At 44.7% G+C, this 15,548-nt stretch overlaps 1 protein-coding gene across 7 annotated transcripts in view; it reads left to right on the top strand.

Moving 5' to 3' along the window:
- Apbb2 (amyloid beta (A4) precursor protein-binding, family B, member 2) overlaps positions 1-15,548 on the top strand; it is a 278,787-nt gene that overhangs the window by 217,907 nt on the left and 45,332 nt on the right. For all 7 annotated transcript variants that reach the window (XM_013009102.1, XM_013009101.1, XM_013009104.1 and 4 more), the window contains 2 exons: positions 214-360; positions 2,489-2,616. In XM_013009102.1, coding sequence (XP_012864556.1) covers positions 214-360; positions 2,489-2,616 — 275 coding nt within the window. The remainder of the gene's footprint in view (positions 1-213; positions 361-2,488; positions 2,617-15,548) is intronic.

The raw sequence follows: 15,548 nt of genomic DNA, 5'->3' as shown, positions 1-15,548 counted from the left end.
ACAAATCTAAGAGAACAAGATTACCCTTAAGTTTTCTTTACCATGTAATTTTCCAACAAGAGAGGATTTGTTAGTGAAATTGGGTGCTTGAACATGAGGCCCCTGAAGGTGTGTTGGGCAGCCTCTGTAAGCAGCCCGGGGATTTTAGTGTGAAATGGTAGACATCAACCCAGGCTGAGGCATCACTTCCTGTCCCCTGGCTTTGTCTTCCAGTGTTTTGCTGTGCGCTCTCTAGGCTGGGTAGAAATGGCGGAGGAGGACCTCGCCCCTGGGAAAAGCAGCGTGGCTGTCAACAACTGCATCAGGCAGCTTTCTTACTGCAAAAACGACATCCGAGATACCGTGGGCATTTGGGGAGAGGTGAGTAGAGAGTGGGAGTCATCTGTGACCCCCTTTGCGGCATTTCCCCCATGTTTCATGAACTCCCTGCTCTAGAGGACAGGGCGCGGTGGGACTGTAGGGTGTTTACCAGTGTGTTTCCACATAAAGACAGGGAGTGTTGGCATGGGCCATCCAGATAATTCCTTTCTTAGCATAGCCACGTGGCACATGGGAGAGGCCCTGGCTAGATGATAGTCTACCTGGTAGCTAGTCTCATGTCCCCACAGGTCCACTCATGAGCTCATGGGGTCTGAAGGCCTTCAGAAATCTGGATGCAGGCCTGTTAAGACCAGTTTCTGGGGAGGAGACACAGAGCCCTCCAAGGGTACTCTCCAGGGGCTGTGACCCACGCATGCAGACATCACTGCCCTACCTCAGAAGCTGACCCTTAATCCTCCAGATCCTCTGTTCCTCATTTAAAACAGAATCCATTGGGGAATTGGTCCCTGGATCTTCTTTTTCACTTTCAGCAAAGGGGTCCTATTTTGAAATGTTGGTTAATTCCAGAAAAGTGAGTCAGTGAAAAATACAAAATCTGCACAAAGTCACACCACACAGAGAAAAGTTTATTCCTCCTGTGCTCTGCATTGTAGCATATGCTCACTGCGTGAGCAACCCTACTTGTCCAGTTGCTTGAACATGGGTGCTGAAGTTTGCTTTTGGATTGAACTGTTTGGAACTCCACTTACATTTCCATCTAGTACCATGTCACAATGAGAGCTGGGTTCCCAAGTCTTCCCATGATATAGTCTGTTTGCTTTCAACTGGGGCTGAACTGCCAGCCAGACTTTTAAACCTCAGGCACAGGAACAGAGGAGGAAGAATTCTTTCCTACCCAAGAAAACACCTGTATACCTTTTTGATGTTTATTACCCAATCATTACGTTTATTACCTCCCACTTTCCATCTGATACCCAGGCATGAATTATCCATCTCTCTTCTCTTTCCTTCCACCAAAATGCTAACTATTCCAAAGAACAATTCGTAGCTAAGATTTCCAAGGAAGGTTGCTGTGATTTAATGCTAGCGACTGACATTTGGAGGTAGCATAGGTCTGAGGCAGCACACAACCTATTGCTCCAGGCTCTGCATTTCTTCGGCCACATCAGTCTGCCCAAGTTGTATTGTCTGTCAGTGATTTTATCTGCAGATGACTTAGCTGCTCCTTGGGGGAGACTAGATCATTCTGAATGTCAGCTGTGAACACCAGCCAACACTGGCCACAGGCTTCAACACTGGCTGGTAGGAGCAGTGTTGTACCCTGAGCAGCATAGCTGAATTTACTCTGACAACTTCTGATAGGAACCTAAGACATTATTCTCAAAAGCTTTACAGAACAGCAATGGATCTGTCTTTCTTTGGGATTGAAGAGTCATCAAGGATTACACAGGGAAAGAGTAAAGTTGAGAGTCTACTCTTCTAACCCACAAAACAACTGACATACATAGAAGATGAGACACAAAAGCTTGAAGATCCCCAGTAGCATTGTGAAAGTTGTGCTTCCCCCCTACCCTCACCCCAGCTCAGTGCTACCACAGTGCCTTGTTGCACAGGTTCTGGGGCTGACTTCCTGCAGGATACTTTAACCCTAAGCCTCAGTTTCCTCACCTGCTTAGTTGGAGATCATTAAGCCAAGCTCTTGTAGGGCTGAGTGCAGAGCTCATAAACCTGCACCTCAGGCACACAGCATAATATGTTCCATGAGGAACCAAGGCAGAGTATGAGCTGTTCTTAGAACCAGCCAGTGTCATGTGGCCATGCTGTGTGGACGTGAAGGGGTGTAAAAGTGGTTGGAGGAGAGACCAGGAAAGCAGAGGGTGTGGCCTGAGCAATGCAGGGTGAGGGGCTAGTAGAGCTATGGACTCAACACCAGATTCAGAAATGTACATAAGTGAAATCAGCGCTGGCTAGAAAGCAGACTGAGGACACATTGCAGGGCACTGGGAGAATAGAGAAATTGAAGGCTAGAGGGGTGGGAAGGAAGTGTGTTTCAGCCTGGGAAGAATGCTTCCCTCTTAAGAACACCAAGTGTGAACCCAGAGGGCAGCTTCCTTTGTTTGAATGGGATGCAGACCTGAGGAAGACAGGGTTTTCTCTTGGGCTGCAGGGCAAGGACATGTACCTGATCCTGGAGAATGATGTGCTCAGCCTGGTGGACCCCATGGACCGCAGTGTCCTGCACTCCCAACCCATCGTGAGCATCCGTGTGTGGGGCGTGGGCCGCGACAATGGCCGGTAAGTCCTGGGCCCCTCACCTGATGTCCCTGAAGTTGATCCCCTCACTTGACCCTACAGTGTGGGCTCATAGCACCTCCTTGAATCTTGAATCTGTCCTTCTTTGTAACTTGACTTGACAGAAACTCTGGTTAGAAACATCACAGATGAGAGCACCTCCCTATAATCTAGTTCTAGTGACTCCCTTTCCCAGGTCCTGGGCCTCAAATCTCTGCCAGCTATGGTGCTTGCCTTCAGCTTCTCTGTACTTCTCCTAGCCATCCACATTCTAAGTTCCCTCCTCACCCACCAGTCTCAATGCCTTTACTTTTCTCTCTTGTTCGTTGTTACATGTTGTCTTTTGAGGTCCTGTGGCTTGAACTCAGGCCTTGTGCTTGCTAAGACTCTACCACTTGAGCCACACCCCTGCAGTCTTTCTCTGATCAATTTCATTCTATCTGCCTGCCACCTGCCATAACAGAGATCCTCCCACTGGTATTTTCTCATAGAGGGTTTACCAGGAAGTGATAAGGCCGTGCATCCTTCAATGACAAACCTTCATTAAACCATAATTGCCAGGAAATCCTGACATTGGAGCTGGCTAAACTCTTGAAATGTCTGGTTATGTCAAAATTGCATTCATGTGTATTTCTGTGAAATGCTACCGAAAGTGGATCATTTACCTCCTTGTATTTTTGTGTGTTGCGTTTTCTGTTCTCCATGATGACTAGAAACATGAACATTCTAGTTTTCAAGCACATATTGTGGCTTGTAATTTAAATGGCTTTTGTCACAGACAGCATACTTGGGGAGTGTGTGTGTGTGTGTGTATGTGTGTGTGTGTGTGTGTGTGTGTGTGTGTGTGTGTGTTGATTCCAGGATTTGAATTCAGTGCCTTATGCTCTCACTTGGCTTTTTTGCTCATGGCTGATGGTCTACCACTTGAGCCATACTTACAGGCTGGCATTTTGCTGGTTATTTTGGAGATAAAAATCTCTCAAACGTTTCTGCGCAGACTGGCTTTGAATTGTGATCCTGTGGGCCTCAGATTCCTAAGTAGCTAGGATTACAGGTGTGAGCCACTAGCACCTCACTCGATTGTTGTTAAGTAGGTTACATTAAGTGCTGTTAACTCTTACAAACAAACCAGAGTCAAACTTCAGCAATTCTCATGATATGAGAGCCCCTTAACATCTAGGGACAAGCCGTAAGATGATTAGAAATTGCTTTACTGAAAGCAAACAAGAACATAGCACATGCAGGGGGGAAAATCCCAGACGACAAAGAGCTGGCCTTTGTAGGCTTTTGGTTTATACCTGAATCCTCTTGCTTTTTTAACGGGCTGTATGGTACTGTTAGGATGAGTGGGGTTTGCCTTGCCATATGAAGGCATTTTTCTATGAATGCTAAGCATTAGCATACTTGAGGGTCCTCTGATCCAGTTCCAAGTCCTACACCAGAAAGAAAGGATTATAGCTAAATACTCGTCAGTCAAAGAACAAGCATTATGCTGGAACCAGATGCGAGAAATGGTCTACAAAAGAGAACCAGAGTGTTCTCTGAATACTGATTGGATAATGTTTCCTGGGCTGAGGTGCATCTGACAGCTGGGGCAGGTGCTTTGGATGGAAGAGCAGATAGATGGTGCATGAACTGCTTGCCTGGCAGAGCTGAAGACGGGAGCTGATGCCTTTACATCCACTAGTGACGTTACAAGGAAACTCTAATGCCTGTTGGTCGTCATTACAAACATTTAGCCTTACTAGAAGGTTCTGGATGCAAAGTGCTTGTTCTTTTTCAAGTTGATTTTTAAGGCAGGAGCCAAGGTAGAGATCATGACATACTTATGCAACTACATCTGCTGTGGGTAGCTTTTCTATTTGTTTTTGTTTGGTGTGCTGAACTCAGACCCACAGCTTCAAGCATGCCAGGCGTGCTAGACAGTCGCTCTGCCACTACGCTGGTTGTATATTTTCAATGTTAGGTTGGTTGGTGGATCCCATGGAAGTTTTCAGGTGTCCCACCCTTTAAAATTGAGCTCAAATAGAATGAGGAAGGGGGAAAGTGGAGAGATTATTCACATTCCAGTTGACAAAATGACTGGAGCTTTCTGAGATTTCTTTTCTCCCATCTGAGAAATGAAGATCATGTGAACCAGTGTATATATATATGCAGTATTTGGCAGAGATAAGAGGCTTGATAAGAGCCATGGCAAATGCTTAATGAATGTTTGCTCTTGATTCTCTTAAAGCAACATACACATAGCAGATGCAGATAATTACACAGCTTCCTTTCCAAGATGCCAGGGGTAAAGGTGTCACACCACGGGGATGGGGTGGGAGTAGGGAAAGCCCCTCAAGGACAGTTTTGAATATGAAGCAGAAAAGAGAGAGCTGTTGCAGATCTTAATGAGGTGGGCTGTGGTACAAAGCAGACTGAGCCCTTCAAAGCCCATCCCCCAGTGGTAATGTAAACTAGGTCACACTGCCTTGGCTATGTTTTGAAACCTAAGTATAATTTATAGTTGTGGGGGGGAGGCTCTATTCCTTAGACTATCAGGACCTCAGCAAGATCTTGGTGGGGATCCTTGGGCTGTCTTTTGGAGCAGTAAATAAAATAGCCTGTTTGCCAATGAAAGGTTCTGTTTCCTGCCCTGCCCCCATCCCCATAGGTCCCCTCAGTTCTCATTCCTAGAAGAAAGGGCCTTTGTATTCCTGCTTTAAAAAAAAAAAAAAAACTTTCCTTTGTTTTTGATTCTTTTTTTTTTTAACAGCAATTTACAAGAGCAAATTCAATTTGTAATGCCACAAAGGAACAAGGTTTTCACTTGCCATGAATAAAACATAAAAGTGTTTCATTTTGCTTGGGAAAAGGAGCCCATTTCGCATTCTCTTTTGTAACTTTTCTTGCTGAGAACATGGCATCTCCTAGGGGGTTTCTTGATGTGGTTAAAATGAATGAGAAAAGTCTGTACACCAGACTCTTAAAATCCAATGCCTCTCTGAGCTTATGATTCGTTTTAAAGAAATTCAAACGTAATTAGTGTGCTTTGGGTGAGGGGCTGACCTCCCAGCCAGGCTGAATTGGCAGAACCATGAATTATGAACTGAGTGAGGAGTTACTGTCACCTCCATTGGTGACTCTTGCTTTTGGTTGGGGAGTTTCAGTCATTGTTAAAGCTTTGTCCTCTCTGGGAATTTTGCCTGTCTTTATTGTGCTGTCTCTAGGGGCCCATTGTCTGGCAGAGCATGGCTGCCTACTCCCTCCCTCTTGGCTCCACTATGCTTTGGTTCCTTGGGATGCCAGCGAGACAGATCTCAAGGCTCCTAGAATGGAGGCTGGTGAGAGGAGGTTCATACATTTGCCAGATTTCCGGATGCAGCCCCAGGGTTGGTGCCCCTGCTCCCCCCGACACCATCAGTATAAAGGACGGCTTTCTCAGGTGTGTGAATGGCTGGAATTGTCCCTCCACAGCTGGGACAGATGAGCAGAGTGCCACCTTCATCTTGACTTCAGTCTCTCAGCAGCCTTCGCCTTCTTTGGAAGTACTGAAAGCAAGCAAGTGAAATCTCTGAGCATAGGGGACTTTTCACAAGGGCTCCCTTTTCCCTGGTGACAGATATGAACCTGACTTTTAGAAAGGGGCACCAAATCCCTAGTGTGTGTTGGCCAGAGGCAACAGAGTCTGCTAAACCCATCTGTTTCCCATAACAAAGAAAATGAGTAGATGCCCATTGTCAGTTTCAGGCCCCATTAATAGCATTTATTTTCCATATCAGTGGGGGGGGGGATTTTTCAGGTAAAATACTCACAGATTTTCCTTGAGAGGAAACTAAATGGATTAGGGTCACCTGGGAGATTGGATTAAACAAAGTGACCATCCCTCCTCTTATGAAGGATGCATTGGAGACTTTTTTGTGTTTGTTAGCTTTATGTTACTGTAGCAAAACACCTCGAGTAATTAAGAAGAGGAGATTATTTCAGCTCACAGTTTTCCTGAGTTTGGTCCATGGTCATCAGTTAGATGAAACTGTTGCTTTGGAGCCTACAAAGAGACAGTGCATCTTGATGGTATGAAGGAAGCTACTGCCGTCATTATGATTGTGAAGGAAAAGGAGAAAGAAGAGGATCCAGGTTCCCAATATCTCCTTCAAGCATCCCCCGCATATGACTAAAACATTCTCAGTGAGGCTCTTCATATTCCACCAGGGGCAGGGGGCAGGGGCACTCACCCAAGCCTTCACACTGCCTTCCATGGAAGTTCACGCACACAGCACACCCTAAAAAATGCTACTCTGGTTTGTAAACTCATTAAATTAGTGGCAACACCACATCGCTGTTTTTGTTTATTAAGAAAAATTAGAATTACTTTCAGTAGCTATTTAAGTGGAGACCCTGTTGGGCCTGCTTTAATGAAGATGGAATTCCTTTGTAATTAATAGCAGCCATCCGTAGCACTGAGCCCAAATGCTTTTTAATATTCAGGTGGAACATTTATCCTGTGATAATGTTCGTACATTATTATTATACAGCATAACTTCTCTTCCTGCCGAGTCCTTTACGTTGTCATCTTTTCTGGGTTTGACGAACAATATTTAATTAGATTTTTCTGGGTAGTATATATCCAAATGACTGATCTTTAACTCAGCGTTTGATTATGATTTCAGGAACTTTTATCTAAAGAATATAGTTAGCTTCAATCATCATGAATTTTTTTTAAATCTTCTTTTAAGATATTCTCTTGGGTTTTATGGAAGACCCTAGTTCAAGTTATTTCAAGAGGCTTCTTTTCACAAATATTTTATGTTCTTGGTTTCTTGCCAGTGTTGTCTTAGTTTCTTATTTTTGTTTGAGGCATTATTTATTAGAATATGGAAAGTTCCAACGATAGATTTTTTTTGTAATTTTATTTTATTGTAAAGATGCTTACAGAGGGGATACGGTTACATTCGTGAGGCAGCGAGTACATTTCTCATTGAGTGTTGTTACGGCCCCACCCCCATCTGATAGATTTTGAAATGTGAAAGGCAGTTTGGTGATGAATGTCTTTCCCTACTTTAAGATTAGGAATTTGAGATTAGGTCAGAAAGGTTTCCAGAGAAAACCCTTCTAGAGTGTGTCGAGCATAGCAGTGAGAGCTTGATAAACCGCTCTGGGAACCTGTTTTACTGTGACCCAAGATCTAGGCATAGTTTCTACAATTTAAAGGGCAGTGAGAAAAAGAAGTGGGAAGTCCAGTCTGGCCCAGATCTTGCAGAAAGAGCTTTAGAGTAATAATACACACAGAGTAGAGTGAGTTGATGTCGGCCTCTGTGTGTAGAGGAAGTCATCATGTGAAGAGTGGAGTTCTTTTGGACTTCCCCTTTCCTAGCCCTGGCTTAGCTCTGCCATGGGCTCTCTGGACTGCCTGAAGACATTGCACTACCCACATCCACTGTTCCTTAAAGTGAAACCTTCATGAGTTTTTTTAAATACATTTTTTATTATAAAAATACAGAAGGGTTACAGTTACATGAGCAAGGTAATGAGTACATTTCCTATCAAGCAGTTACCTCCTCCTCTGCTTTTCCCCTACCATCCCTTCCCTCCCACCTCCTCAACTACACTCCCCCCCTCCACCAAAATTGTAAAGTGCATTTTTCAACATAGTGTCTTGTGCATCTCATTGTTACAATGGGTCTACCTGTATCCCTATGTAAGCATTTTGTTTTAACAGAGAACAGGCCAAGCCCTGTACTCTTCCAGGGCTGGGGAGTCTGCCAGATTAAAGACCTGAGCTTAGTTCTTGAGGAGCTGCTGTGAACAGTTAGTATGGCAGGGCAGCCTTGTGCCACTTAGGGGTACATGCTCCAACCTGAGGTGATTGATTGGTTGTCCTGCCACTCCTCAAATGCTATCATGGTCTGATGAAGTCAAGGGTTTTGTCTGCAGGCTGAGGATGACTCGAAACGTGCATACCTCACTGAGCTCACTTTCTCTTTACATTCCATGAACTGCATTTAGCTGCAAGGTTTTATGGGAAATGGAATCTTGAGTGGGGCAGACAGTTGCTAGGTTAAAACCCCTACCATAGAGGATGTAAAATAATGGGCTTTCCAACACCATCTGAGATGAATCACCTCAAGTTTCTCAACTCCAACAACTGCCAGCTTTCACTCACACTAGCGCTCTACCACTCAAGCCATATCTCCATGCCCCTGTGCCAGTTTTATTTTTAGTATGTGTGCCAGTTTGGGGACTTGATATCAGGATCGTGTGTTTTGGTTTGGCTTTTTCTACTCAAGACTGGTGCTCTACCACTTGAGCCACATCTCCACTCTGACATTTTGCTACATTGGAGGTAAGAGTCTCAGGGACATTTTTGCCCAGGCTGGCTTTGAACTAAGATCTTTCTATCTCAGCCTCCTGAGCAGCTAGAATTATAGGTGTGAGCCACTAAAGTCTATCTCTGTGCCAGTTTTATTAAGCTTTGGTCTTAGTTCTGGACCTATGCTTCCCTGATCTTTGTGATATGCTGAGGCTGACTGTAAAACCTGGTCCTGCCTCTCTGATCAGCAAATGTTAGGCTCCCTTCTTTGCATCCTGTTTCTCTGAGCATTTCCTAGTACTGTATCTATCCCAATACAGTTCTGAACCAACGTTCTCAGAAATGCAGAACAAGCTTCATCACACCCTTCTTCAGATACACCAGCACAGCCACCATCAAGGTGACTTAATGCTCTCAGTGAAGGTGCTCATGATTCCTGAGGAGTCCTCCTTTGAACTAGAAATACCAGCAACTACTCAGCAGTGCCTCTGCCTCTAAGCTTCTTAAGTTTTTGTAATTGCAACCTCTTTTGTTCTCTCAAACCTACATGCCGCCCACACCCCCTTACAATTGCTACCCCCATGTTCCATGGTCTACTAGTTACAGTTCTGTGGCGGAGGGGGGGGATGCCTTCAAATTACTCCTGGGTTACAGGTATGTGTGCGTGCGTGCATGCGTGCGTGCGTGCGTGCGTGTGTGTGTGTGTGTGTGTGTGTGTGTGTGTGTGTGTGTGTGTGTGTGTGTTTTCTGCCTCCAAATTACTCCTGGATATTACAGCTAGGATTCTGGCTGCCCAGGAGGCTGAGAGCTGAGGAACCTGGTTTGAAGCCAATCCTGGCAGGAAAGTTTGTGAGCTACTGATCTCCAGTTAACTACCAAAGGGCTGGAAGTGGAACTGCAACTCAAGTGATGGAGTGCTGGCCCTGAGCAAAAATGCCTATGGACAGCAACCAGGCCCTGAGTTCAAGCCCCAGAACTGGCACACACACACACACACACACACACACAAATTTTAGCTCCTAATTTCAGGGATTTCATGGTTGCTTGACCCTGTTGCTTTTGAGCTGTTGAGTACAGTCTATCATTGAAGTATCCCAGCTTCCTGGGGCTGGGGGCACTCAAGCCCATGATCAGTGAAAGTAGTTACCAACGCTCAGTCAATCAGGCCAGCCGCGGTGACTGCTCCCCACTGGCAGGACAGTGAAGAACAGAAGCCAAGCTCTCTTACCGCAGGGTTTTAAAGCCACAAGCAGGTGGGCAGGTGATGATGTACGTGATGGCAAGCAGGTGTGTAGAAGCAGAACTAGCAGTTAGTAACTACAAGTAACAATTACAGTTTCAATTGAACTACATTCCAGGTTCCCCCGAGTTTCTACTTATCACATCCAAAACCAAATTACCTTCCAGGTTTTCTGGCTCTTCCTGAGTTTCACTGTTATTTACCAAATTCTAGTAACCCAGTGTTTAATCCACTAATTTACTTCAAGCCTTTACCTTTGGAATTTTTCCTTTAATGACTAACCTGGAGTATCTCCCTCCAAAGAGATTCTGCCTTTAATTTTCTGCCCTATTCTTTTTTTTTTTCCAGTCTTGGAGTTTGAACTCAAGGCCTGGGCACTGTCCCTGAGGTTCTTTTTTGCTCAAGGCTAGGGCTCTACCTCTTGAGCCACAACACCACTTCCAGCTTTTTCTGTTTATGTGGTATTGAGGAATCGAACGCAGGGCTTCATGCATGCTAGGCAAGCACTCTACCACTAAGCCACATTCCCAGCCCTGCCCTATTCTTAATAATAATTTTGTTCTGTTTCTGATTCCATATTTTATATTCTTTTTGTGGGAGTCATCACAATCATGACAATAGCACATAAGAGATACACGATTAACCTCATAGTGGTAGGGAAGCAAAGAGAGAAAGGGTCCCAATATGTCCTTCAGTGGCTTAACATCCACCCCATAGATCATACCTCCTTAAAGTCCTACCACCTATAGTATTTCCCCAACTGGAGATCAAGCTTTTAGAACATGGGCCTTGAAGTGGTTTGTCTGATCCAAGCTAGATCAGAGAGCACTGGGCTCTCCCTCAAGGAGTACAGGCTGTATGGTTTCATTTATGTAAAACTCTAAAAAAGGCAAGGCAGACTCATCTGTCTCGAGTGACAGAAGGCAGGGATCTTTGCGAGGCAAGAAGATTCTTTGGGGATTATAGACACTCACTGTCTTCTATTGTATTTATAGTTGCACAGGTATATTCAGATGTCAGAACTTTCCACGTAGAGGATGGAGCATTTTAGGCATTTTTGAGTGAGTGTGTGTGGCTGCTTTCTGTGCCAAGGAAACTTCCTTTCTGACTTGATAGAAATTGTCAGTGATAAAGAGCATATATCTGATGGAGATGACAGACAGAAATAATGGGCCTCTTGGTTTGGAGCTAATCTGAGTTACGCTGTGCATGGCCACCGTTGCTTTTTCTAGGTGTAATTTGCTGGGGTCTCTGTATAGAAGACAGAGTCTCCAATGACATCTGGTAGAGGCCTCTCAGAGTCAGACAGTAATGGGAGATTGATGGAACTCCAGGGTCTGCTGATGCAAGTTTAATCTCGGATGTGTGCTGTCTCGCCTCAGGGAGAAAAGTCTTCAGGGAGAGCAATAATTCTCTCCCTATGCTACAGTATTATCTTGACCTCTGGAGCTAATTTCATTTTAATGCAGCCCCCACGATAAGCAGAGGCAACAGGATTTACTTGGCTATTTTGCTGACTTACACTATGGTGGTATTTTATCTCTTTAAAAGTGGCTTTCTTGCCTCAATTAATCATGCTGGGATGCTTGCTATACTTTGAGTGTTGAATAACCTTTAAAGAAGACATTGTAAGTGACTGTCTAAGAAAAAATTCCCCTGGAGCAGGGGTGGGGGAAGCTTTTTTTTTTCCTTCCAAGGACTATCTGAATATTTACAACATCATTCTTGGATGGACCACACAAAATTATCAATACAAGAGACTGCAGAGGCTTAGCCAATGAGAAATACAAGTGCCTGCCTCTCGCATACCAAGATATGTCAAGGACCTTATATGGATGTCCTAGAGGAAGCAGAAGGGAAATTTCACGCTCAGTGGTCATCATGGCACTTCTCCCCTGGGTAAATAGATGAGGAGAGCCCATCATCCATTTTGGTGACTGGCATGGGGGGTTGAGGCTGCTGTATCTTAAGAGAGCCAATGATGCTATGGAGCTCTGAAGAACTTCCATCCTGCATTTCCTGAGCCCGAAACCAGGTGATGCAAAGACCTTACTGGGTGAAACGGGGAGATAGATGGTGCTTAGCTATGGTGATTCTCTGTGCCAGTTCTTCTCTTCTTGGGCTCCTTGGAACTTGCCAAGAAAAGGAGGAGGGGTCGTTTTGGAGAGACAGCTAAGCCACTCATGTAATGTGGATGGATGTCTGACAGCAGTGCACCTGCTAGAACATGTGCTTCTATTGCAAACCACTTACTTGTTTTGGAAAGCAAATAGCATATAAATATTAATAAACAGAGCACAGTTGTAACACCTCATTAGCCAACAGAGTATTTAAAACACAGGTTTTCTCGGATTGCCCTGTTCCTCAGTCATTGGGAATGGAGTATCTTGCATTCTGACATGGGAGTGTTTCCTTGGACTTTTTCTTCCTGTAAAATCCCTGAGTGACTGGAGGAATGGGCTGTAAAATCCCCTTTCTCTTTTATCATCTGTAAGTGCCCCGTCTATGTCTATGAGGATTTATATGATGCCTATGTGTTAAGACCCCACCATGTGTCAGTCACCAGGCTTGACACCCAGGATACAGCCATAAAGGAGAGTTTCACAGGCCCTGCCCTCATGGGACATGCTAAGCAGAAAAGGCAGGAGATTATACGGGCCGTTGAGTCCCATGAAGCACTTGGTGATTTAACCAGCAAATCCTATTCCAGCATCCCATGATGTTGCTGTCCTTATGACTTAGCCCAGGTGTTAGTCCACCTGTTCTGTCAGCCTAACTGCATTCGTATCTCCAAGTACAGACTAGCTTGTGCTCAGTAACAATCAAAACATCAAAGTGCTATATCTCCTGGCATTTGAGTCCCTTTCTGCTAAGTACCCATTGTGAGTTGTCTGGAGACACTGCTTCTTAGTAGCCATCCTAGACACAGCTCCTGGCTAGACTAGAGTTTTGCCAACTATTTTTTTTTGTCAGTTGTGGGGCTTGAACTTAGGGACCAGGCCCTGTCCCTGAGCTTTAGCACAACTTCTGATCCATAGCACAACTTCCAGTTTTCTGGTGATTAATTGGAGATAAAAGTCTCACAGGCTTTCCTGCCCAGGCTGGCTTTAAACCCATGATACTCAGCTTCCTGAGTAACTAGGATGACAGGCCTCAGCCACTGGTACCTGGCACCAGCCATTCTTAAAACTTCTGCCAGGTAGTTAATGACACATACTACCTTTGTTCACGTTTCATTGGCCAAAGCAAGACCCAGGAACAAGCCTGATTTCAGAGGGTGGGAAGATATCCCTTTATCTTAAGAAGGAGCCTGAATATTCAGACCACACTACACCCTGCACAGTGTATAGATCTTTTCAGCCTTCTGTGGGCACTTAATATTGCAGGTGTGCCTCTCCCCAGCTGCATTGGACATTCCTTAGCAGTCAGCAAGTCATTCTTTTCCTTGTATTGATTCACCATAATGCTGTCCTTGTGGCCCCTGGTATTGGTGTCCCAGCAAAGCTGAGGGACCGCATAGGAGCTCCCAGCTTTTATTCAGCGGGTCCGTCATGTCCTGTAATTGTCACATATTACCACACTAACCAGCTTAAAGCAACAGGAATTTATTGATCCAGAAATTTAATGTGAGCCTCACTGGCAGGATCTAGGGGTGGGCAGACCTGTGCTTCCTTTGGAGGCTCAAGGGCAGAGTCCAGTCCTGGCTCTTCCAGCTGGTACCTGCTGCTAGCCTCTGCCTCCACGTCACCTGTGCGCTTCTAATATCATCTCCTAGGGTTTCCTCTTTCTTAGGACTTAGGGTTTTATTTAGGTCCTGCTCACATAATTGAGGATAGTATCTCCACATTAAAAAAAAATCATACATCTCAAAGAGTCTTCTTCCTCTGAGGTGATATTCACAGGTTCCAGGGAGAAGGAGCCGATCTCTGCAGCCATTGCTCAGCTATGTTAGGACACTGGGGATCCCTGCAGCTCTGTCCCTCCATCCTTTTGAGCTCTCGCTCTTTCTGTGTTACAGATTGTATGGTAACTTGGAAAAATATTGATTTTTACATGATGATGATGATGATGATAATTTTGGTTGATACTCAGGACTTGAACTCAGGCCTCCTCAACTCTTGCTTGGCTTGCTTGCTCTACCACTGGTGCTCTACCACTTGAGCCACAGCTCTACTTCCAGCTTTAATCATTTATTTGAAATAGTGTCACAGACTTTTCTGCCTGGGCTGGCTTTGAACCATGAGTAGTTAGGATTACAGGCATGAGCCACCCACTGGTGCCTGGAGAGATGGAAGCTTTAGAACATTGAGGCTGATGGGTTGTTAGACTGCAAATGAGAGAGGCCTGGCAGAGACACCTGGCTCCTAAAAGACACTCAGCAGAGACTCCAACTCCACAGTATAGTCACACACTCAGCCTCACATCATCGGCACACAGAGTCCACAGAGGCTGCTGCCCAGTGAGCACCTCCTCCCCTTATTTTGCTAGTGAAGTTAAAAACATACAATGTTTATGAAATAATTTATCATCCTTTCCTGGGAGGGTTACTTCATTTCATGGGTGAACAGTTTATTGCCAGAGAACTATGTCTTCTCCCAAAGTGATATATAACATGGTGTGGTGCCTCAAGTCTATAGACACTTGGATGGATTTTCCCCCCTCTCATGTTGAAGCTGGACGAGAGTGTATAGTGGTTTGTGTGCCCTCATCCTCTGCTCCTCACTGGGTGCCGGCATCTCTGACACACAGTGAAGAGAGTGGGCACTCTGATCTCAGATTTCTCTATTTCTAAACTAGAACCCCATATGTCAATATTTGTGAATTCCAATACATTCTTGTATTTAGGCATTTACCAATAAACACCATGTAATAAGTATTTATAGCTCATAAACACAAAGAAAATTAGTTATATTACTGGCAAGGAAGGTAAATGCAAAGATACAAGCCAAGAATTATCAGAGCCATTTTTTCTCAGTTTTTGCACTTTCATGATGCATTTCTTGTCTGCTTTCAGAGTCTACAGTTCTACCTTTGTTTATAAAGCAGTCTTTCAATTATTATACTTTTATTATCTTTACATAGTAGTACAAAGGGGTTACCATTCAGCAAATCAGTTGATAAGTGCAGTGCATCTTGATCAATATCACCCCTTTTCTCCTTCTTCCCCATCAGTCCTAGCCCAAAGCAGTCTCTTTTTTAAAACTTACATATTTTTGTTAAGTAATTGTACAAATGTGTTTCAATTCCAGAAGTCAGGTTATGGGGCTTGAACTCTGGGCCTGGGCGCTGTCCCTCAGCTCTTCAGCTCAAGGCTAGTGCTCTACCACTTGAGCCACAGCTCTACTTCTGGTTTTCTGAGTGGTTTATTGGAGATAGTCTCACGGTCTTTCCTGCTCAGGCTGGCTT

Source organism: Dipodomys ordii, unplaced genomic scaffold (genome assembly GCF_000151885.1).
Source record: "Dipodomys ordii isolate 6190 unplaced genomic scaffold, Dord_2.0 Scaffold8, whole genome shotgun sequence".
In the NCBI taxonomy this organism is placed as follows: Eukaryota; Metazoa; Chordata; class Mammalia; order Rodentia; family Heteromyidae; genus Dipodomys; species Dipodomys ordii.
The sequence above is the reverse complement of the archived record's forward strand: the minus strand, read 5'-3'. Positions and strand labels throughout refer to the sequence as shown.